This window comes from Leopardus geoffroyi, chromosome E2 (assembly GCF_018350155.1).
Source record: "Leopardus geoffroyi isolate Oge1 chromosome E2, O.geoffroyi_Oge1_pat1.0, whole genome shotgun sequence".
NCBI classification, from domain to species: Eukaryota; Metazoa; Chordata; class Mammalia; order Carnivora; family Felidae; genus Leopardus; species Leopardus geoffroyi.
The window spans coordinates 25,613,676-25,638,840 of record NC_059335.1 but is presented as its reverse complement, the minus strand read 5'-3'; the positions used below and the strand labels follow the sequence as shown (position 1 = coordinate 25,638,840).

Genomic DNA, 25,165 nt, shown 5'->3' with positions numbered 1-25,165 from the left:
TCATGGTTGAAATACTTGTAGGAAATAGGAAACTACTTGGAAGAAAGACCAACTAGGGGGAAATCAAAGTGTAAATCAGAATCTAATCTGAGTATTTTGCCATTGGGTAAAAATGAAGGGCAGAGACTTGGTAATGGTCTTCTAATTGGTCCCCCATTAATTTGCGATAAAATGGTTTGGCTTTTAATGATGTTGATGATATTACTAGAACCTACTTATAAATCACATTTTTCACTTAACTCATTCTTACTTAGCTGGCTCTTTTTTATTCTTTTTTTTAACCATGACAGATGTTTATGCCCTTGGAAAGTCTTCTACTTTCCAAGTATTTGTCTAGAGTTGTACCTCTTTCTCTCAGCTTCTTTCTCAGTAATCCAAATCTATACACTGTCAAATCACAGATGTTCTCTATACTTTCCGTTGTCAATTCATCTATTTTATTTGATGTTTTACTCCTCTGTGTAAGGGTATATTATCACAAATGATATTAATCATAAGGATCATAAGTAATTAAACCATGAAATTAAATGAAAGAAATTTATTTTTCACTATGCTGTGCCTTTTTCCTTGCTGAGGTCAGCTTCCATTGGCTAGATTTTCAACCCACTCAGCCTAAAATTCTTTTTTCCTTTGTGAATATATTACCGAAGACTTGATAGGCTTGTTTAAATTCTGTATTTCTCTTAATATGTAAGTGTACACAAGGATGAATATTTCTTTATTGTTAATCCTTATTACCTCCTTCCATCTGAAGGTGCTTACCTCAGACACACACTGTATATTAAACCATAGCAAATAAGTCAGTGAATAAAGCAACACAAAATTTAAAATCCAAATGACTATTCCACTGTGCATGTCACTGTAGAGATTTAGCTCTAGGACATCAAAATCTATAAACTGCAGTAAACTCTATCAGGTAAGGGGCAGTAGATAGGAGAGAGGTTCCTCAGTAACCTCATTTCTATTTTTTTTATTTTCTTTAATATTTATTTTTGAGAGAGAGAGAACACAAGTGGGGGAGGGTCAGAGAGAGAGGGAGACACAGAATCTGAAGCAACTTCCAGGCTCTGGGCTGTAAGCACAGAGCCCATCATGGGGCTTGAACCCCCAAACTGCGAGACCATGAACTGAGCTGAAGTCAGATGCTCAAACGACTGATCCACCCAGGTGCCTCAGTAACCTCATTTCTGAAGGTCTTCGCAAAACACTGTGCAGTTTTTTAACCAGTCAGCCAGAAATGACATCTGTATTCTCTTCATTTGCCTTTTTATTGATAAAAATTAATTGGTGCTTTTTAGAAGCCAGGGGGCTGAGAGCTTTATAACTCTTAAATTGAAGTTCATACTATATAAAAGACACTTAAGAATATGTGTAAAGACACATTTAAAATAAGCCATATAATAACTAGTTACTATTGACATGCTTGTTTTTCTCCTGTGGCAGCTATGATAATTATGTAAATAAATCAAAACCCATGTTGTTTAAAAATTGATGATTTTAACATTGAAGCCTGAAAATGGTCTTTTTCCAACATTGGATAAATTTTTAACTACATTAAAGTGAGCAATTTAAAACAAGATAAATCTAGGAGCACCTGGATGGCTTAGTCTGTTGAGTCTGACTCTTGATTTTAGCTCAGGTCATGATTTCTCAGTTTGTAGGTTTGAGCCCTGCGTCACACTCTGAGCTGACAGTGCAGAGCCTGCTTGGGATTCTCTCTCTCCCTCTCTCTCTGCCCCTTTCCCACTTATGCTCGCACTCTTTCTGTCAAGAATAAATAAAATTTTTTAAAATAAAAATAAAACAAGATACAATCCAGGTAATAGGTAGCAAGGGGCAGAGTAATTGTTTTAATTGAATCACATTTATTACAAAGTCATCCGTCACATTCTTCCATTTATGCAGATTGACACAGACTTTGACCAAATAGGAAATGTAACCTGCTATACAAGCACACTTTATTTTGTAGCTGTTAATGGACTCTCAAAGTTTCTTTTGGCAGATGGAGATGGACACATGGATCACTTACTGCCAGGCTGTGAAGATAAAAACTGCCAGAAAAGCATCATTTACTTAGCAAGATCTGGAACAAAGCAGGTATACCAGCTCGTTTTTTAATGTCAGTAGAGTTACCTTCTTGAAGAAAATCTTCAGAGATTTGAAAAAGTATCTGAAGAATCATACACAGAGAAACCAAATGTAAATCATTGACTTCCTCATTTTAATTTAATGAAAGGCATATAAATCTTGTGTTTGTTTATTGAGGGGGGAAAGCACTGTTACAATCATTTCTGGTGAAGAAAACCTATTATTGTTCCTATAATTAAATGATCCATTAGCATTTTATAGGCCGGGAATATGATAAATGCACTGCAACTATAATAAAAGGTTTTGGAAAATAACATCACATCTATTGTCAAGGCTAATCTTGTCTTTATTTGTGGCATATAAATCAGTTTCATTCTCTCATGCTGACTTTTTACCTGTGGCTTATAGGTAAACAATTTAGAATCTGATAGTCATAGCAGAAGATTAATGTGGGAATGATAGGTTGTAACACTGAGAATTCTTCCATATTGATAGCACTAGAAAAAGAAAGCCAGTAATATAGTAGTAGAATTAATCAGCTTTGTTTTTTATCTTAGGGTGATAAATGATAGAATAACATACTGACTTTTATCACCCTTATACGTAAGAAACCACATTTTATACTAAGACACTAAAGAAAAATCTTCAGTCACAGTCTATAAACATTTACTATACCCATAAGTTTTATTATCCTAAAGTTTTTAAAGTTTTGAATTCCTGAAAACATGAGGTCAAGTAACACCTAATAATTGGTTCATATGTATAAGTAAACACAGTAATTAAAGCTTGGCTTCAAGTGACAGACTACTATGAGAATATTTTCAAATTATACAGTAATCTCTCTCTGGGAAAATAAATGCCACAGTTCTTTAGTGACTCATAAGGATGTCATATTAATAAAAAATCTTTTTACTTTTTAGACCTTAATATGTTTACCTTAATAGGAATATTTTATCCTCATTAATAATCTGTCAACCTCTTCAGAAATTTGTGATAACGTGGCACTTTGTGAAATTTCCCATCTTCTTCCAAAATAAACTATTTTTTTCAAAGTCAAGTGAATCATTAAAACATGTTGATGTTACATAATACTATTTTCCTTCTGGGGAAGACTGAAAAGTTGACTAAAGATGTAAATAAGTTTTTTTAAACAGCTTGTTTTCTATAAATATGTTTTCTATTAGCTATTTTTTTTCTTTTTCCTTGACAAAATATGCTTTCTTTGGAAAACCTAGAAAATGTTTGGGATACCCTATGTACTAAACCCTTTCCAAGAAGCCATTTTTAGTATAGTTTGACTTGGAGACACATAAAGAGTCACCTGCTTTAAAAAAATATATTTAGTCATGTTTGTCCTACTGTCACTTCAAGCCAGCTGCACCTATTAGCATATCTTCAGAGTGTATGCCAGTATTCATGCTCTTAACTAATTATGGGCATAGTTATAATTTTAATGGTATGATTTCCACTCTTCAGATTTTAGTTTGCATTAGGTTATCAAAAGTAAAGATTAGGGGAAAAGGGGAGGGAAGATGGCGGTGTAGGAGGACGCTGGGCTCACCGCGCGTCCTGCTGATCAATTAGATTCCACCTACACCTGCCTAAAGAACCCAGAAAACCGCCAGAGGATTAGCAGAACGGAGTCGCCGGAGCCAAGCGCAGACGAGAGGCCCACGGAAGAGGGTAGGAAGGGGGGCAAGGCGGTGCGCGCTCCACGGACTGGCGGGAGGGAGCCGGGGCGGAGGGGCGGCTCGCCGGCCAAGCAGAGCCCCGGAGGCTGGCTTGCAAAAGTGGAGGGGCCTGACGGACTGTGTTCCGACAGCAAGCGCGACTTAGCGTCTGGGAGGTCATAAGTTAACAGCTCTGCTCAGAAAGCGGGAAGGCTGGAGGACAAAGGGAGGGAGAGCTGCTGAGCCCCCGGACGACAGAGCTCAGTTTGGTGGGGAACAAAGGCGCTCGCCAGCGCCATCTCCCCCGCCCATCCCTCAGCCAAAATCCCAAAGAGAACCAGTTCCTGCCAGGGAACTTGCTCCCTCCACGCAAACACCCAACTCTGTGCTTCTGCGGAGCCAAACCTCCAGCAGCGGATCTGACTCCCTCCCGCTGCCACAGGGCCCCTCCTGAAGTGGATCACCTAAGGAGAAGCGAGCTAAGCCTGCCCCTCCTGCCCCTGTGCACCTTGCCTACCCACCCCAGCTAATACACCAGATCCCCAGCATCACAAGCCTGGCAGTGTGCAAGTAGCCCAGACGGGCCTCGCCACCCCACAGTGAATCCCGCCCCTAGGAGAGGGGAAGAGAAGGCACACACCAGTTTGACTGTGGCCCCAGTGGTGGGCTGGGGGCAGACATCAGGTCGGACTGCGGCCCCGCCCACCAACTCCAGTTATACACCACAGCACAGGGGAAGTGCCCTGCAGGTCCTCACCACGCCAGGGACTATCCAAAATGACCAAGCGGAAGAATTCCCCTCAGAAGAATCTCCAGGAAATAACAACAGCTAATGAGCTGATCAAAAAGGGTTTAAATAATATAACAGAAAGTGAATTTAGAATAATAGTCATAAAATTAATCGCCGGGCTTGAAAACAGTATACAAGACAGCAGAGAATCCCTTGCTACAGAGATCAAGGGACTAAGGAACAGTCATGAGGAGCTGAAAAACGCTTTAAATGAAATGCAAAACAAAATGGAAACCACCACGGCTCGGATTGAAGAGGCAGAGGAGAGAATAGGTGAACTAGAAGATAAAGTTATGGAAAAAGAGGAAGCTGAGAGAAAGAGAGATAAAAAAATCCAGGAGTATGAGGGGAAAATTAGAGAACTAAGTGATACACTAAAAAGAAATAATATACGCATAATTGGTATCCCAGAGGAGGAAGAGAGAGGGAAAGGTGCTGAAGGGGTACTTGAAGAAATAATAGCTGAGAATTTCCCTGAGGTGGGGAAGGAAAAAGGCATTGAAATCCAAGAGGCACAGAGAACTCCCTTCAGACGTAACTTGAATTGATCTTCTGCACGACATATCATAGTGAAACTGGCAAAATACAAGGATAAAGAGAAAATTCTGAAAGCAGCAAGGGGTAAACGTGCCCTCACATATAAAGGGAGACCTATAAGACTCGTGACTGATCTCTCTTTTGAAACTTGGCAGGCCAGAAAGAATTGGCACGAGATTTTCAGTGTGCTAGACAGAAAAAATATGCAGCCGAGAATCCTTTATCCAGCAAGTCTGTCATTTAGAATAGAAGGAGAGATAAAGGTCTTCCCAAACAAACAAAAACTGAAGGAATTTGTCACCACTAAACCAGCCCTACAAGAGATCCTAAGGGGGACCCTGTGAGACAAAATTCCAGAGACATCACTACAAGCATAAAACATACAGACATCACAATGACTCTAAACCCGTATCTTTCTATAATAACACTGAATGTAAATGGATTAAATGCGCCAACCAAAAGACATAGGGTATCAGAATGGATAAAAAAACAAGACCCATCTATTTGCTGTCTACAAGAGACTCATTTTAGACCTGAGGACACCTTTAGATTGAGAGTGAGGGGATGGAGAACTATTTATCATGCTACTGGAAGCCAAAAGAAAGCTGGAGTAGCCATACTTATATCAGACAAACTAGACTTTAAATTAAAGGCTGTAACAAGAGATGAAGAAGGACATTATATAATAGTTACAGGGTCTATCCATCAGGAAGAGCTAACAATTATAAATGTCTATGCGCCGAATACCGGAGCCCCCAAATATATAAAACAACTACTCATAAACAAAAGCAACCTTATTGATAAGAATGTGGTAATTGCAGGGGACTTTAACACCCCACTTACAGAAATGGATAGATCATCTAGACACACGATCAATCAAGAAACAAGGGCCCTGAATGAGACATTGGATCAGATGGACTTGACAGATATATTTAGAACTCTGCATCCCAAAGCAACAGAATATACTTTCTTCTCGAGTGCACATGGAACATTCTCCAAGATAGATCATATACTGGGTCACAAAACAGCCCTCCATAAGTTTACCAGAATTGAAATTATACCATGCATACTTTCAGACCACAATGCTATGAAGCTTGAAATCAACCACAGAAAAAAGTCTGGAAAACCTCCAAAAGCATGGAGGTTAAAGAACACCCTACTAACGAATGAGTGGGTCAACCAGGCAATTAGAGAAGAAATTAAAAAATATATGGAAACAAACGAAAATGAAAATACAAAAATCCAAACGCTTTGGGACGCAGCGAAGGCAGTCCTGAGAGGAAAATACATTGCAATCCAGGCCTATCTCAAGAAACAAGAAAAATCCCAAATACAAAATCTAACAGCACACCTAAAGGAAATAGAAGCAGAACAGCAAAGGCAGCCTAAACCCAGCAGAAGAAGAGAAATAATAAAGATCAGAGCAGAAATAAACAATATAGAGTCTAAAAAAACTGTAGAGCAGATCAACGAAACCAAGAGTTGGTTTTTTGAAAAAAATAAACAAAATTGACAAACCTCTAGCCAGGCTTCTCAAAAAGAAAAGGGAGATGACCCAAATAGATAAAATCATGAATGAAAATGGAATTATTACAACCAATCCCTCAGAGATACAAGCAATTATCAGGGAATACTATGAAAAATTATATGCCAACAAATTGGACAACCTGGAAGAAATGGACAAATTCCTGAACACCCACACTCTTCCAAAACTCAATCAGGAGGAAATAGAAAGCTTGAACAGACCCATAACCAGCAAAGAAATTGAATCGGTTATCAAAAATCTCCCAACAAATAAGAGTCCAGGACCAGATGGCTTCCCAGGGGAGTTCTACCAGACGTTTAAAGCAGAGATAATACCTATCCTTCTCAAGCTATTCCAAGAAATAGAAAGGGAAGGAAAACTTCCAGACTCATTCTATGAAGCCAGTATGACTTTGATTCCTAAACCAGACAGAGACCCAGTAAAGAAAGAGAACTACCGGCCAATATCCCTGATGAATATGGATGCAAAAATTCTCAATAAGATACTAGCAAATTGAATTCAACGGCATATAAAAAGAATTATTCACCATGATCAAGTGGGATTCATTCCTGGGATGCAGGGCTGGTTCAACATTCGCAAATCAATCAACGTGATACATCACATTAACAAAAAAAAAGAGAAGAACCATATGATCCTGTCAATCGATGCAGAAAAGGCCTTTGACAAAATCCAGCACCCTTTCTTAATAAAAACCCTTGAGAAAGTCGGGATAGAAGGAACATACTTAAAGATCATAAAAGCCATTTATGAAAAGCCCACAGCTAACATCATCCTCAACGGGGAAAAACTGAGAGCTTTCCCCCTGAGATCAGGAACGCGACAGGGATGCCCACTCTCACCGCTGTTGTTTAACATAGTGCTGGAAGTTCTAGCATCAGCAATCAGACAACAAAAGGAAATCAAAGGCATCAAAATTGGCAAAGATGAAGTCAAGCTTTCGCTTTTTGCAGATGACATGATATTATACATGGAAAATCCGATAGACTCCACCAAAAGTCTGCTAGAATTGATACATGAATTCAGCAAAGTCGCAGGATACAAAATCAATGTACAGAAATCAGTTGCATTCTTATACACTAACAATGAAGCAACAGAAAGACAAATAAAGAAACTGACCCCATTCACAATTGCACCAAGAAGCATAAAATACCTAGGAATAAATCTAACCAAAGATGTAAAGGATCTGTATGCTGAAAACTATAGAAAGCTTACGAAGGAAATTGAAGAAGATTTAAAGAAATGGAAAGACATTCCCTGCTCATGGATTGGAAAAATAAATATTGTCAAAATGTCAATACTACCCAAAGCTATCTACACATTCAATGCAATCCCAATCAAAATTGCACCAGCATTCTTCTCGAAACTAGAACAAGCAATCCTAAAATTCATATGGAACCACAAAAGGCCCCGAATAGCCAAAGTAATTTTGAAGAAGAAGACCAAAGCAGGAGGCATCACAATCCCAGACTTTAGCCTCTACTACAAAGCTGTCATTATCAAGACAGCATGGTATTGGCACAAAAACAGACACATAGACCAATGGAATAGAATAGAAACCCCAGAACTAGACCCACAAACGTATGGTCAACTCATCTTTGACAAAGCAGGAAAGAACATCCAATGGAAAAAAGACAGCCTCTTTAACAAATGGTACTGGGAGAACTGGACAGCAACATGCAGAAGGTTGAAACTAGACCACTTTCTCACACCATTCACAAAAATAAACTCAAAATGGATAAAGGACCTGAATGTGAGACAGGAAACCATCAAAACCTTAGAGGAGAAAGCAGGAAAAGACCTCTCTGACCTCAGCCGTAGCAATCTCTTACTCGACACATCCCCAAAGGCAAGGGAATTAAAAGCAAAAGTGAATTACTGGGACCTTATGAAGATAAAAAGCTTCTGCACAGCAAAGGAAACAACCAACAAAACTAAAAGGCAACCAACGGAATGGGAAAAGATATTTGCAAATGACATATCGGACAAAGGGCTAGTATCCAAAATCTATAAAGAGCTCACCAAACTCCACACCCGAAAAACAAATAACCCAGTGAAGAAATGGGCAGAAAACATGAATAGACACTTCTCTAAAGAAGACATCCGGATGGCCAACAGGCACATGAAAAGATGTTCAGCGTCGCTCCTTATCAGGGAAATACAAATCAAAACCACACTCAGGTATCACCTCACGCCAGTCAGAGTGGCCAAAATGAACAAATCAGGAGACTATAGATGCTGGAGAGGATGTGGAGAAACGGGAACCCTCTTGCACTGTTGGTGGGAATGTAAATTGGTGCAGCCGCTCTGGAAAGCAGTGTGGAGGTTCCTCAGAAAATTAAAAATAGACCTACCCTATGACCCAGCAATAGCACTGCTAGGAATTTATCCAAGGGATACAGGAGTACTGATGCATAGGGGCACTTGTACCCCAATGTTCATAGCAGCACTCTCAACAATAGCCAAATTATGGAAAGAGCCTAAATGTCCATCAACTGATGAATGGATAAAGAAATTGTGGTTTATATACACAATGGAATACTACGTGGCAATGAGAAAAAATGAAATATGGCCTTTTGTAGCAACGTGGATGGGACTGGAGAGTGTGATGCTAAGTGAAATAAGCCGTACAGAGAAAGACAGATACCATATGGTTTCACTCTTATGTGGTCCTGAGAAACTTGGCAGGAACCCATGGGGGAGGGGGAGGAAAAAAGAAAAAAAAAAAAAAAAGAGGTTAGAGTGGGAGAGAGCCAAAGCATAAGAGACTGTTAAAAACTGAGAACAAACTGAAGGTTGATGGGGGGTGGGAGGGAGGAGAGGGTGGGTGATGGGTATTGAGGAGGGCACCTTTTGGGATGAGCACTGGGTGTTTTATGGAAACCAATTTGGACAATAAATTTCATATATTATAAAAAAAAATAAAAAAAAATAAAATGTTAATGGTACTTAAAAAAAAAATAGTTTGCTTTGCCAACCAAAAAAAAAAAATTAAAAAAATTAAAAAAAAAATTAAAAAAATAAAAAAAATTTTAAAAAGTAAAGATTAGGGCATTCAAAAAAGAAATGGATTCCCGAAAGCTGTTTTTGAAATCAACCCTATTCTCTCTGTTCTCTTCATTATAATCAATATAGAAATAAAAAATTTACTAAAAATGTAGCTTCCAGCTGTTTTGGTGACAAAGCTCATCCCCCTGGGCAGGCAGAGCTTCTTCAGGGCTGGTGCTGGTGTTATTAGGAAAGCCTCAGAACTCTTGGCTCTGAAGATGGTAACTGAAGTCATCATCATGTATTAGAGGCAAAGCAGGGGAACAAGGGAGACTCCGTCATCTTCTAACTTTCTTCCTAAGCTGGTCCTCCTAAAAGGACATCAGTATTAGATGATATTACAGTTTGCTGTAATTTTTAAAAAATACTCACTTGAGATTACATTTCCACTCAACACAGGTTTAAAATGGGGGATTCAACTATCAGAATCAGCATCAGTTCAAACGTAAGAGTCTGTGATTTTGTGAAAAACCTTCAAAGGCTCTATGTGCCAGATTAAGGAAAAAATTACTAGTAATGAATTTTAAAGGGGACTTACTTTTCCAGAGTGTCAATTACTGTTCTTAAAAGTAAATTATAATACTCTAGCATATTGTAGAGATAAAGAAATTGAAGTAAGATGACGCTTATCTTGAGGACTTTTAATGGATCATTTGTTTTGCAAATGGTGAATTTTTTTTTCTCAAGTAACTATAAAATCTGACCTTTTCCCTCTTGATTCCATAGTGGGTTCCAGTCCTACGGGAGTTCAGCAACAAGGGCACACTCTGGGGCTTTGTGCCATTTGTGCATGAACAACGACCAACAGAAATACCAATTCCAATTACCCTTCATATTGGAGACTACAACATGGATGGCTATCCAGATGCTCTTGCCATACTGAAGAATACATCCGGAAGGTATGGAAATTAAGTGAAAAATATTGTAAAAATATCTGCACTTTGATACTTCGCTAACTGAATAGCACCTAAATATGGTAGAGTGCCTTAAATAAGGAACATGTTGAGCTTAGTTCCTGTTTCTTTACCCTGTACCTGAATTACCAATTGTTTAGAATACCTGTTGTCTTCCATAGATTTAATTTCTGTAGAACAGAGGTGAACATCTAATCTAAAATACAAAGCTCATTTTTGATTCAACAAAACTTTATTGTTAAAAGGCCAAAATTTTTTTCTTTTAATGACTGCAATTTAATATTCAATTCATTAAATATTAACTGAGCCTTATTTATGTGCAATTACACATGATCCTTACAGTTAAGAAGTTTTCCATTCCGGAGGTAGAGACAGGCTTATAAGCAAGTAATTGCAGTACAACCTATTACATTCAATAATAGAGGCATATACAAAGGACAGAATGATTGGTACCCTTTCTTTTTTGTGTTTTTTTCCTGGAAATAGCTGAATTTATTTTTTATTTTATTTCTGTATTTGAGTATAGTTGACACACAATGTTATGGTAATTTCAGGTGTACAACATAGTGATTTGACAAGTTTGTACCTTATGTTATTCTCACAATGTAGCTACCACCTGTCACAACACTATTACAAAACCACTGGTGGTATTCCTTATGCTGTGCCTTTTATTCCCATGACTTATTCATTCCATAACTAGAAGCCTTTATCTCCCAGAACCCTCCACTCATAGGCCAAAATTTTTGAAAAACAAATGACCCAGTTACATTTTCAGACTGAAAACCCTCATAATTAAGAGCTGAGCCTAGGATGAGAGTACTAATTGTATCTGTGTTGTGTAGTTGTAGTGAAGATTAAATGAGATAAAAATAAATGAAGCAATTAGTACCTAGCACATGCAGACTTTCAGTGAGTTACCTTACTGTTGCTTGTTTATAATTGCAATGAAAATTCAAACATGATTTTATATATATATGTGTATATTTATATATATATATATATATATAATAATAATAGTGTATTTATCACATTATCAGTGACTTTCAGTACTGCAGCTCCTTTTTGTTTCCTTAAGTAGAGGTACCAGTAGGTAAACCAAAATAGTTAAATTTATAATTAGCCTGAGTCTTTGCAGATTCTATAAATATGATCCTTCCTAAATTTTAATACCTTATTGTTTTCTTCCTATCACAATTAATTCTCTTTCTTGGCCCTTGTTGTTTATTATCTCCTACATCATATCTATCCATAATTTTTCCTCTGTGCATTAATTCATTTGTTGACTCTGGAATTAGTGATAATTCAGCTTCACATTTTCTACCAGGCTTATGATGCAATACTGCTTCCCTGGAAAAAATCAGATTTATTGTTGCTTTTAGCACCAAACAGTGTCATCTAGAGATCTGATTCTTAGAGAAACATATATTATTAGTGAATGTCCCTAAATATTTATAGACAATACTTAAACTTTCTAAGAATTTGATTTGAAATTATAATTGCTCTAAGTTATGTTTACAGAATTTTCCAGTCATGATCATCATGCTTCATAATGCAGAGTATGTACATTCAGAACCTATGTGTGTGAGACAGATTTAATGTAACCAAATGAATCTCTGAACTTAATGTGATTATTATTCCTTTTAAAGGTATAGTGGCACGTAAAAACAAAGAAATGTAAAATTGCTTTATTCTGGACATTAATCTTATTCAAAAGAATAAGAAATTCCATCCCAAATTGATTAAGTCTGTGATTACTCATCCTTAGAGGAATATCCAAACAATTTTTGTTTTTGTCATAAAGGATTTTTTTTTAATTTTTAAACTAGTGAGTTGTATTTTGTTGTTGTTATTTTTTTTTAACCCAGTATAGTTAAATACAGTGTTATATTAGTTTCAGGTATGCAATATAGTGAATCAACACTTCTATACAACACCTGGTCCTCATCACAAGTGTTCTCCTTAATCTATGTCACCTATTTCACCCACCCCCCAGTAACCATCCATTTGTTCTCTTACTTAAGAGTGTGTAGCTTGGTTTGTCTCTCTCTCTCTTTTATTTTCTTTGATCATTTGTTCCATTTCTTAAATACCACTTATGAGTGAAACCATACGGTATTTGTCTTTCTCTGACTGACTTATTTCATTTAGCATTATACTCTCTAGTTCCATCCATGTTTTTGCAAATGGCAAGATTTCATTCTTTTTATGGCTGAATATTCATGTGTATATATATTGCTATAAAAGTTTTTATTAATATTTTCTCTTTTAAACCATCAAATATTTAACTTAAGTTCCTTTACCATTCAGAAATAATGATGGTATCCACAGCTAATTCAGCAGGGAACAGTATAATTCCACAGAAGACATAATGTAAGAGGCAGTCAGTCATAGACACTTGATGCTTTTATAAAAGCAACTGTTTAAAACTGGGATTTCTCTTTGGTTCTTTTGGGGTAGATGAGAATTGAAGGTTAGATTTTAGTAGGATAGATTTTAACATCTCATTTTTCATTAAATCACTAAATGAAAAATAGCCTTATCCTTGAAAGGGAGATGTGTGTCCAGGATAATTCAGCATAATATATTCCTAAAAACAGAAGAAGGGAAAAAGGCACCTGGGTGGCTCAGTCAGTTAAGCATTCAACTCTTGATTTCGGCTCAGGTCATGATCTCATGCTTTGTGTGATCAAGCCCTGTGTTGGGCTCTGTGCTGACAGCATGGAGCCTGCTTGGAATTCTCTCTCTCCTTCTTTCTCTGCCTCTGCTTCCCACTCTCAAATTAAATAAACAGACTTTTAAAAAAGGGGTTGGGGAGATATATTGTGCATGATAATTCTTTCCTGTGTGAATTTACTTTTATCTAAAAAGGATTTTATAATTTTTAACTGCCATCAAGATTGGTGTGTTGCTGAAAATTAGTGCAGGGTGATGGTTCTAATTTGAAGGGTTGCTACCTGGAGAATTTGGTCTCCTTTTTTTTTTTTTTTTTTTTTTTTTTGCAGTTTTTAAAAATGAGGTAGACATTATGCAGAAAGAATAAAATCCACAACATGTAATTCATGAAGAGAAATTCTGAAACCATAGTTTGTTAACTTGTGTGTTTTTGTTTTGAGAAGAGAGTTGTTTAGATTTGTTTTTTCTCTTATACAAAAGGCCTAATTTATCATGAGTTAATCTTTAAAATCATGGCACATGAAAAAGTTCTCTATTAGTGACATTTTATAGAAGCAGCCTGGTCTGAGATCAGTCATTTTACATATATGCCACCACTGACTGAAAACCCTGTTTTTTTCCCTTGGCTATCCCATTGATACTCAGTTGCCCTTAGTTTGTCATATTCTATGTATAGTCATGTCGTAATTCTCTGAATTTTCATTTTATTGAGAGAAGAAAGGAAAACTTAAAATGACATTGTTGTGCCAGAGACAGAGGCACTGCTGGGCACCATTGCTGCATTGCTTACTAAACCCCAGGTTACACATGCCCCAGCCAGAAGCATCCCCATAGCTCCACCCTGCTAAGCCTCGCCAGCAGGCATGCCCCAGCCTAGCACTCCTTCAGCCCAACCTACTAAACCCAACTGGTACTCTTACACAGCCTGCCCCCACTAAATCTGATTAGCAGATATGCCTGGCCTGACATAACTCCTGGGACCACCCCACCAAAGTTGGCGAGTAGGCTTACCTCTGTCTGCACTTTCACACAGTCCCACCAAAGCCAGGGCATGTGCATAGTCCATATAGGTAATGCCTCTTGAACACCTGACTCTGGTAGCCAGGGAAGCTTGCCTCATGGGACTAAAACAATGGGAGAGACAGTTTTTGGCAGGCTGCCACCTCCAGGGCTCTGCACAGACAGTAGACTGAAACACACTACTACTCTTCTTACCACTTAGTAGCTGTTTCTCCTAATACATAGAAACAAGCACAGGGATTCAAGCAAATGAGGAAACAGATGAGTGGAAAAATAAAATAAAACCCAAAAAAAACCTTATTAAAATGGAGATAAGTAATTTACCTGATAAAGTAATGTTTACATAGATGTTCACCAATCTCAGAAGAATGGATGAACACAAAGAGAACTTCAACAAAGAGATAGAGAAAATATGAGGAAGTACCAAACAAATCAAAATAGTCAATGAAAGCAACTTTTAAGCAAAAAATAAAAATAAGCCTAAAACAAAATAGAGCTTAAATATAAAAACAAAATATTTCTAGTAAGTGTTTAATAAATTATTTTAATGTTTATTCATTTTTTGAGAGTGAGAGGCACACACAGAGTGCAAGCGGGGAGGGACAGAGAGGGAGACATAGAATCCCAAGCAGTCTCCAGGCTCTGAGCTTTTAGCACAGAGCCGGAAGTGGGGCTTGAACTCACGAACTTCAAGATCATGACCTGAGCTGAAGCCGAACGCTTAACCTACTGAGCCACACAGGTGATCCTCTAATAAGTGTTTTTTAAGACTAAACATTTCCTATGTACTTGACTTCAGACCACATATTTTGATAATTGGTGCTTTCACCGTTCTTTTGTTTGTTTAATTATAAGTTTCCATTAACCTAAGAGTTATTTTTAAAAGCTTTCCTGAATGTTCACATAAATATGTTTGGGGAGTTGTTTTGTATTGTTTTGAGGTTTGGATCTATATTTTTATTGTTTCTTCTTAAAGAAGAATTTAAAGAATTCTTCTTAAAGAAGAATTGCTGCATTGCATACAGAATTGTGTCTTGTGCAACACGTTTTAAAATTTGTTAAGATTTTCTGGTACTTTGATAGCCTGATGAATGATTATTTGAAATATCATTCATGTTAAGAACGTTATTTAAATCGGGGCACCTGGGTGACTCAGTAGGTTAAATGTCCAACTTCAGCTCAGGTCATGATCTCACGGTTCGCGAGTTCGAGCCCCGCGTTGGGCTCTGTGCTGATAGCTCAGAGCCTGGAGCCTGCTTCAGATTCTGTATCTCCCTCTCTCTCTCTGCCCCTCCCCCACTCATGCTCTGTCTCTCTCTCTCTCTCTCTCTCTCTCAAAAATAAACATTTAAAAAAAATTTTAAAAAATAACGTTATTTAAATCTTCTATATACTCTTACATATTTTTCTTTACTTTTAAAAGTATGTTAATCCTTCACTAGGATTAACAATCTTTTTTGTTTTGTTTTTTGGGGTTTTTTTATTTTTTTAAATTTATGTACAAATTAGTTAGCATATAGTGCAACAATGATTTCAGGAGTAGATTCCTTAATGCCCCTTACCCATTTCACCCATCCCCCCTCCCACAACCCCTCCAGTAGCCCTCAGTTTGTTCTCCATATTTATGAGTCTCTTCTGTATAGTCCCCCTCCCTGTTTTTATATTATTTTTGTTTTCCTTCCCTTATGTTCATCTGTTTTGTCTCTTAAAGGCCTCATATGAGTGAAGTCATGTGATTTTGTCTTTCTCTGACTGACTAATTTCGCTTAGCATAATAACCTCCAGTTCATCCATGTAGTTGCAAATGGCACGGTTTCATTCTTTTTGATTGCTGAGTAATACTCCATCGTATACATATATACCACATCTTCTTTATCCATTCATCCATTGATGGACATTTGGGCTCTTTCCATACTTTGTCTATCGTTGATAGTGCTGCTATAAACATGGAGGTGCACGTGTCCCTTCGAAACAGCACACCTGTATCCTGTGGATAAATGCCTAGTAGTACAATTGCTGGGTCTAGGGGAGTTCTATTTTTAGTTTTTTGAGGAACCTCCATACTGTTTTCCAGAGTGGCTGCACCAGCTTGCATTCCCACCAACAATGCAAAAGACATCCTCTTTCTCCGCATCCTCGCCAACATCTATTGTTGCCTGAGTTGTTAATGTTAGCCATTCTGACAGGTATATGGTGGTATCTCATTGTGGTTTTGATTTGTATTTCCTGATGATGACTGATGTGGAGCATTTTTTCATGTGTTGGTTGGCCATCTGAATGTCTTCTTTGGAAAAGTGTCTATTCGTGTCTTTTGCCCTTTTCTTCACTGGATTATTTGTTTTTTGGGTGTGGAGTTTGGTAAGTTCTTTATAGATTTTGGATGCTAATCCTTTATCTGATATGTCGTTTGCAAATATCTTCTCCCATTCTGTCAGTTGCCTTTTAGTTTTGCTGATTGTTTCCTTCACTGTGCAGAAGCTTTTTATTTTGATGAGGTCCCAGTAGTTCATTTTTGGGATTAACAATCTTAACAATCATAATTAACAGTTGTCAGCTTCTCAGTTTTTCATTTGAAAAATGCAGCTTTGATTATTAGGTGCATAAGGCTTTTTGCATATTTTGTCTTCCTCACTTCTTATATAATCATGAAATACAGGGATATTTCCTTTTAATTTTTTTTACTTTGATTTCTTTTTTGTAATATCAAATTTACATGCTATTTCTTTTCCTAAGCATTTACCATGCATATATTTCTATCCCTTTATTTTCAATTTTTATGTGCCAAAATATCACATAAGGAAAAAATTTACATTTGATAAAATGCAAAAACCTTAAATGTATAATTGGATGAGTTTTGATAACATTTGATAACTAGTACTCCAATTAAAATACAAAAACATTTTCAGCACCCCAGAAAATCTCTCATGCTTCCCTTCTGGTTAATCCCCAGCCTCATAGGTAACCAGTGTTTTGATTTCCAGCAAGATAGGTTGGCTTTGCCTGTTCTTGAACCACAGAATACTGCAGAGAGTGTTTACAAATGACCTAAGAAAAAATGTAGAGAGAAAATATTCATGCATCATAGTACTCAATATTGCTAGAAAGTCAGTTCTTTTCACCTACATCTATAGATTGAATGCAATTCTCATCAAATTCCCGACAAGCTTTTTAAAAAAATGTATACACTCATTCTAATAGTTATGTGAAAAAAAATAGATTAGCTAGATTAAAAAATTAAAATTAAAAGCTAGATTAGCCAAAATTTTCTTGACAATAATAACAAAGATGGAGGACTCATGCCACTTTAAGACTTGCTATGAAGCTGTAGTAATCAAGACCTTGTGTGTTTACATAATATATACTTACAGAGATCAGTGGAACATAAAAGAGAGTCTAGAAATAGAGCTATACATATTATAATAAACTGACTTTTTTGCATAGATGCCAAGGCAGTTCATTGAGGAACGTACATGAAAGGCCAATAAATATATGAGAAAATGTTCTACATGTTACCAATGGGTAATTAGAGAAATAAAATTAAACCCATTATATATTTTTCACACCCATTAGAATGGTTGCAGTTAAAACTACCAATAACATGGGGGTGCTTGGGTGGCTCAGTCACTTCAGCATCTGGCTCTTGATTTTGGCTCAGGTCATGATCCCAGAGTCATGGAATCAAGCCCTACCTTGGGCTTTGTGCTGGGTGTGGAGTCTTTTTAAGATTCTCACTCTCTCTTTCCTTCCCCTCCCCTGCCCCTCTCCCCTGTTAGTGGGCACACTCTCTTTCTCTGTCTCTCTAAAATAAAAACAAAAAACAAAAACTACCAATAACACCAAATGTTGGTGAGAATATAGAACATCTGAAACTCTCATATATTTTTTGATAGGAATGCAAAATTGAACATTAATTTTGAAAAACTCTGACAGTTTCTAATGACCTTAAACACCTATCTTTCCTACAACACAGTAATTCTATTCCTAGGTACTTATGCAAGAGAAATGAAAACTTAAGTTTACCAAAAGACTTTCAAAAATTGTTCATGGTATATTTATTTATAATAGCATCAAATTGGAAGCAAATCAAAGGTACATTAACAAGAAAATAGATAAATAATTGATGGCATATTTATACAACTTAATGATATCTATAATAAAAAAGAATAAATTAAGAAGCAACATGAATGAATCTTAAAAATCTTAGGTGAAATAAAAAAGGGAATATATGATGGAATGGGAATTTTTTAAAACTATTATTCTCTGTCTTTTAATAGTAGAATATAATCCATTTCAAGAAATACAATTTAGTGGATAAAACCTAGATTTAGATTCTGGCTCTACTGTTTATTGGCAGTGTGATCATGGCAGCTACCGACCTGTGTTTTAGTTTTAATATGTGTTAACGAGAATAATAATAGTACCTATGTCATGAGGTTATTGTGAGGATCAAATGAGTTAACATATGCAAAGGACTTAAGAACACTTCATGGTACAATGTAAGTTCTATGTGTATCTGTTATTTTAATTATTTAATAATATGTGGTCACACATGTTTGCTTTATTTCTGCCATTTTATGTTTTGTATTCATTATGGTTTTTCTTGTTTTTTTCCCCTTCTTTTCTCTCTTCTGCTGGATCATTTAAATATTTCTTCTTTTATAGTTCCTAACATGGTTTATATATTATAAATTTTATTTCTGTTGTAGTGGTTATACTTTAATGTTTAGTATATATTTTTAAATTTTATTTTTAAATGAACTACTAAAGACACATTAATACTTACAGAACTTTTAGCACACATTCAGTTCTCTCTTTCCCCACTCCACTCACTCCCCATTCAGTGATATCATCACCATTTATTTACTTATTTTAACATTTATTGCTATAATTATTTACACTTGGCTATAAAGTTTAGTAGTTTCTTTGATCACCATTGACCATGGTGTGGTCCATTCTTTCTTTGATTCATGTATTATTTTTCTAGATATGTTATCAAATAATTCTATCAGCAAGAGTATACAGAGTCTTTCTGACTTTCCATGTCTGAAAACTTATTTTCCTCTAGCTGGAATGCTAACTTAGAAGAGTATAGGATTCTGGCGTTAAAATCATTTTATTTTATATAAATAAACAACATTTATTTAATTTAACAATTAAATTCCAATTCTTAATTTTGCTAGTGAAAAGTCTGTTGTTAATCTGATTGTTGTCAAATTGGCTAACATACAGTGTGTAAAGTGTGCTCTTGGTTTTTGGGATAGATTCCGGTGGTTCATCACTTACATATAATACCCAGTGCTCATCCCAAAGTGCCCTCCTCAATGTCCAAAACCCATTTTGCCCTCTCCCCAATCCCCGCATCCACCCTTAGTTTGTTCTCTTTATTTAAGTGTCTTTTATGGTTTGCCTCCCTCCCTCTCTGTAACTATTTTTCCCCTACCATTCCCCCATAATCTTCTGTTAAGTTTCTCAAGATCCATATGAGTGAAGACATATCTGTCTTTTTCTGCCTGATTTATTTCAATTAGCATAATACCTTCCAGTTCCCTCCAAGTTGCTGCAAATGTCAGTATTTCATTCTTTCTCATTGCCAAGTAGTATTCCATTGTATATATAAACCACATCTTTATCCATTCATCAGTTGATAGACATTTGGGCTCTTTCAATTTGGCTATTGTTGAAAGTGCTGCTGTAAACACTGGGGTACATGTGCCTCTGTGAATCAGCACTCCTGTATCCTTTGCATAAATTGCTAGTAGTGCTATGGCTTGGTCTAGAGTAGTTCTATTTTTAATTTTTTGAGGAACCTCCACACTGTTCTCTAGAGCAGCTGTACCAGTTTGCATTCCCACCAAAAGTGCAAGAGGGTTCCCGTTTCTCCACATCCACACCAGCATCTGTTGTTTCCGCAGTTGTTAATTTTCACCACTTTGACCAGTGTGAGGTGGTATCTCAGTTTTGATTTGGTTTTGATTTGTATTTTCTTGACAATGAGTGACGTTGAGCATCATTCATGTGTCTGTTGGCCATCTGGATGTCTTCTTTAGAAAAGTTTCTTTTCATGTCTTCTTCCCATTTCTTCACTGGATTATTCGTTTTTCGGGTGTGGAGTTGGTGAGTTCTTTCTAGATTTTGGATACTAATCCTTTATCCGATAGGACATTTGCAAATATCTTTTCCCATTCTGTCAGTTGCCTTTTAGTTTTGTTGATTGTTTCCTTTGCAGTGCAGAAGGTTTTTATCTTTTTTTTTTTTTTTTTTTTTATTTATTTTTTTTTTTTTTTTAATTTTTTTTTTCAACGTTTATTTATTTTTGGGACAGAGAGAGACAGAGCATGAACGGGGAAGGGTCAGAGAGAGAGGGAGACACAGAATCGGAAACAGGCTCCAGGCTCTGAGCCATCAGCCCAGAGCCCGACGCGGGGCTCGAACTCGCGGACCGCGAAATCGTGACCCGGCTGAAGTCGGACGCTTAACCGACTGCGCCACCCAGGCGCCCCCAGAAGGTTTTTATCTTGATGAGGTCCCAATAGTTCATTTTTGCTTTTAATTCCCTTGCCTTTGGAGATGTGTCGAGCAAGAAATTGCTGCAGCTGAGGTCAAAGAGATTGTTCCCTGCTTTCTCCTCTAGGGTTTTCGTGGTTTCCTGTCTCACATTTAGGTCTTTCCTCTAGTTTGAGTTTATTTTTTGTGTGTGGTATAAAAAAGTGGTCTAGCTTCATTTTTCAGCATGTTGCTGTCCAGTTGTCTCAGCACCATTTGCTAAAGAGACTTTTTTCCATTGGATGCTCTTTCCTGCCTTATCAAAGATTAGTTGGCCATACGTTTGTGGGTCCATTTCTGTGTTCTTTATGCTGTTCCATTGATCTCTGTGTCTGTTTTCGTGCCAGTACTGTATGGTCTTGGTGATTAGCCTTTTTAGTAGAGGCAAAAGTCTGGGATTGTGATGCCTCCCGCTTTGGTTTTCTTTTTCAATATTACTTTGGCAATTTAGGGACTTTTGTGATTCCATACAAATTTTAGGATTTTTTGTTCTAGCTTTGGGACAATTTTGATTGGGATTGCATTTAATGTGTAGATTGCTTTGGGTAGTATTGACATTTTAACAATATTTATTCTTCCAACCCATAAGCATAGAATGTTTTTTTCCATTTCTTTGTCTCGTCTTCAATTTCCTTCATAAGTTTTCTATACTTTTCAACATATACATCTTTTATATCTTTGGTTAGGTTTATTGCTAGGTATTTTATGCTTCTTGGTACAATTGTAAATGGAATCAGTTTCTTTTTTTTTTTAATTTTTTTTAATGTTTATTTATTTTTGAGAGAGAGAGACACAGAGTGTGAGCAGGGGAGTTGCAGAGAGAGAGGGAAACACAGAATCTGAAGCAGGCTTCAGACTCTGAGCTGTCAGCACAGAGCCCGATGTGGGGCTCAAACCTACGAGCTGTGAGATCATGACCTCATCCGACAGCCACCTAGCCGCCCTGGGATCAGTTTCTTGATTTCTCTTTCTGTTGCCTCATTTTTGGTGTATAAAAATGCAACCAATTTCTGTACATTGATTTTGTACCCTGTGACGTTGCTGAATTCAGGTAGTAGTTCTAGCAGCCTTTTGGTGGAATCTTAATGGGTTTTCCAGGAGTATCATGTCATCTGCAAAAAGTGCAAGTTTTACTTCTTCTTTGCCAATTTTGATACCTTTTATTTCATTTTGTTCTCTGATTGCTGATGCTAGGACTTCCAACACTATGTTAAATAACAGTGGTGAGAGTGGACATCCCTGTCATGTTCCTGATCTCAGGGGGAAAGCTCTCAGTTTTTCCCCATTGAAGATGATATTAACTGTGGACTTTTCATATATGGCTTTTATGGTGTTTAGATATGTTCCTTCTATCCTAGCATTCTTGAGGGCTTTTATTAAGAAATGATGCTGTGTTTTGTCAGATGCTTTTTCTGCATCTGTTGACAGGATCATATGGTCCTTATCCTTTCTTTTAGTAATGTGTTGTATCACACTGATGGATTTGTGAATATTGAACCAGCCCTGCAGCCCAGGAATGAATCCGACTTGATCATAGTGAATAATTCTTTTTATATGCTGTTCAATTTGATTTGCCTAGTATCTTGTTAAGAATTATTACATCCATGTTCATCAGGGATATTGGCCTGTAATTCTCCTTTTTTGTGGGTCTCTGTCTGGTTTGGGAACCAAGGTAATGCTGGTTTCATAGGATGAGTCCAGTAGTTTTCCTTCCATTTCTATTTTTTGGAACAGCTTGAGAAGGATAGGTATTAACTCTGCTTTAAGTGTCTGGTAGAATTCCCCTGGGAAGCCATCTGACCCAGGACTCTTATTTGTTGGGAGATTTTTGATAACTGATTCAATTTCTTCTGTGGTTATGGGTCTCTTCAAATTTTCTATTTCTTCCCATTTAAGTTTTGGTAGTGTGTGGGTGTCTAGGAATTTGTCCATTTCTTCCAGATTTTCCAGCTTGTTGGCACATAATTTTTCATAGTATTCTGATAATTGCTTATATGTCTTAGTGATTGGTTGTGATAAGTCCATTTTCATTCATGATCTTATCTATTTGGGTCCTCTGTCTTTTCTTTTTAAGAAGTCGGCTAGGAGTTCATCAATTTTGTTTATTTCTTAAAAAAAAAAAAACAGCTCTTAGTTTCATTGATCTGTTCTGTCTTTGTTTTGTTTTGTTTTGTATTGTTTGGATTCTATATTGTTTATTTCTGCTCTGATCTTATTATTTCTCTTCTGCTGGCCTTGCAGTTTCTTTGCTGTTGTACTTTTAGTTCCTTTAGTTGTGCTGTTAGATTTTGTACTTGGGATTTTTCTTGTTTCTTGAGATAAGCCTGAATTGCAATGTATTTTCCTCTTAGGACTGCTTTTGCTGCATCCCAAAGGGTTTGGACTGTTGTGTTTTCATTTTCATTTGTTTCCATACATTTTTTTATTTCTCCTCTAATTGCCTGGTTGACCCTTTCATTCTTTAGTAGGATGTTCTTTAAACTCCATGCGTTTGGAGGTTTTCTAAACTTTTTCCTGTGGTTGATTTCAAGTTTCATAGTATTATGATCTGAAAATGTGCATGGTATGATCTCAATTCTTTTACATTTATTGAGGGCTGTTTTGTGACCCAGTATGTGATCTATCTTGGAGAATTTTCCATGCGCACTTGAGAAGAATGTGTATTCTGCTTTAGGATGAAAAGTTCTGAATATACCTGTCAAGTCTATCTGGTCCACTGTATTATTCAGGGCCATTGTTTCTTTATTCGTTGTCTGTCTAGATGATCTGTCCATTGTTGTAAGTGGAGTATTAAAGTCCCCTGCAGTTACCACATTCTTACCAATAAGATTGCTTATGTTTGTGATTGTTTTATATATTTGGGTGCTGCTGAATTAGGTGCATAAACATTTATAATTGTGAGCTTTTCTTGATGGATAGACCCCGTAATTATGGTATAATGTCCTTTTTCGTCTCTTGTTACAACCTTTAGTTTAAAATCTAGTTTGTCTGATATAAGTATGGCTATTTCAGCTTTCTTTTGACTTTCATTAGCATGATAGATGGTTCTTCATCCCCTCACTTTCAATCTGAAGGTATCCTCAGGTCTAAAATGAGTCCCTTGTAGACATCAAATAGATAGGTCTTGTTTTTTTTATCCATTTTGGTACCCTGTGTCTTTTGATTGGAGCGTTTAGTCCATTTACATTCAGTGTTATTATTGAAAGACATGGATTTAGAGTCATTATGTTATCTGTAGGTTTCATGCTTGTAGTGATGTCTGTGGTCCTTTGTGGTCTTTGCAACATTCCACTCACAGAGTCCCCCTTAGGATCTCTTGTAGGGCTGGTTTAGTGGAGATGAACTCCTTCAGTTTTTGTTTGGGAAAACCTTTATCTCTCCTTCTATTCTGAATGAGAGGCTTGCTGGATAAAGGATTCTTGGCTGCATATTTTTCCTGTTCATCACATTGAATATTTCCTGCCACTCCCTTCTGGCCTGCCAAGTTTCAGTAGATAGGTCTGCTACTACCCATATGTGTCTGTTCTTGTAGGTTAAGGCCCATTTGTTCCTAGCTGCTTTCAGAATTCTCTCTTTATCTTTGTAATGTGCCAGTTTCACTATGATGTGTCGATTCAGGTTACATCTGAAAGGAGTTCTCTGTGCCTCCTGGATTTCAAGGTCTGTTTCCTTCCCTAGATCAGGGAAGTTCTCAGCTATGATTTGTTCAAGCACACCCTCCACCCCTTTCTTCTTCTGGAACTCCTATGATATGGATATGATTACGTTTCATTGAATCACTTAGTTCTCTATTTCTCCCCTTGTAATCCAAAAATTTTTTTCTCACTTTTTCTCAGCTTCATCTTTTTCCATGATTTTATCTTGTATTTCACTTACTCTCTCCTCTGCCTCTTCAGTCCTAGCTGTCACGACCTCTAGTTTATTTTGCACTCATTTACAGCATTTTTTTTAATTCATCATGACTATTTTTTAGTCCCTTGATCTCTGCAGCAATAGATTATCTGCTGTCTTCTATGCTTTTTTCAAGCCCAGTGACTAATCTCATGACTATTATTCTAAATTCTTGTTCAGTTATATAGTTTATATCTGTTTCGGTCAATTCTTTAGTTGTCATTTTTTCCTGGAATTTCTTTTGAGAATTCTTCTGCTTCATCATTTTATCTAGTTTTCTGTTCCTTATGTGTTTTGAAAGCTTGTTATGTGTCCTGCACCTGTGAGCACTACTATATTAAAGAGGGGTCATGTGCTGTCCAGGGCTAGGCCCTTCAGGAGGTAGTTTTTTTGGAAGGTATTACTTGCTCTCTGTTGTTGTTACTCTGGTTGGTTTGTCTCCCTACTC

At 36.9% G+C, this 25,165-nt stretch overlaps 1 protein-coding gene across 2 annotated transcripts in view; it reads left to right on the top strand.

The window, feature by feature from the left end:
* Positions 1-25,165, top strand: part of ITFG1 (integrin alpha FG-GAP repeat containing 1) — a 347,243-nt gene that overhangs the window by 150,998 nt on the left and 171,080 nt on the right. For both annotated transcript variants that reach the window (XM_045442649.1, XM_045442650.1), the window contains 2 exons: positions 2,003-2,097; positions 10,403-10,575. In XM_045442649.1, coding sequence (XP_045298605.1) covers positions 2,003-2,097; positions 10,403-10,575 — 268 coding nt within the window. The remainder of the gene's footprint in view (positions 1-2,002; positions 2,098-10,402; positions 10,576-25,165) is intronic.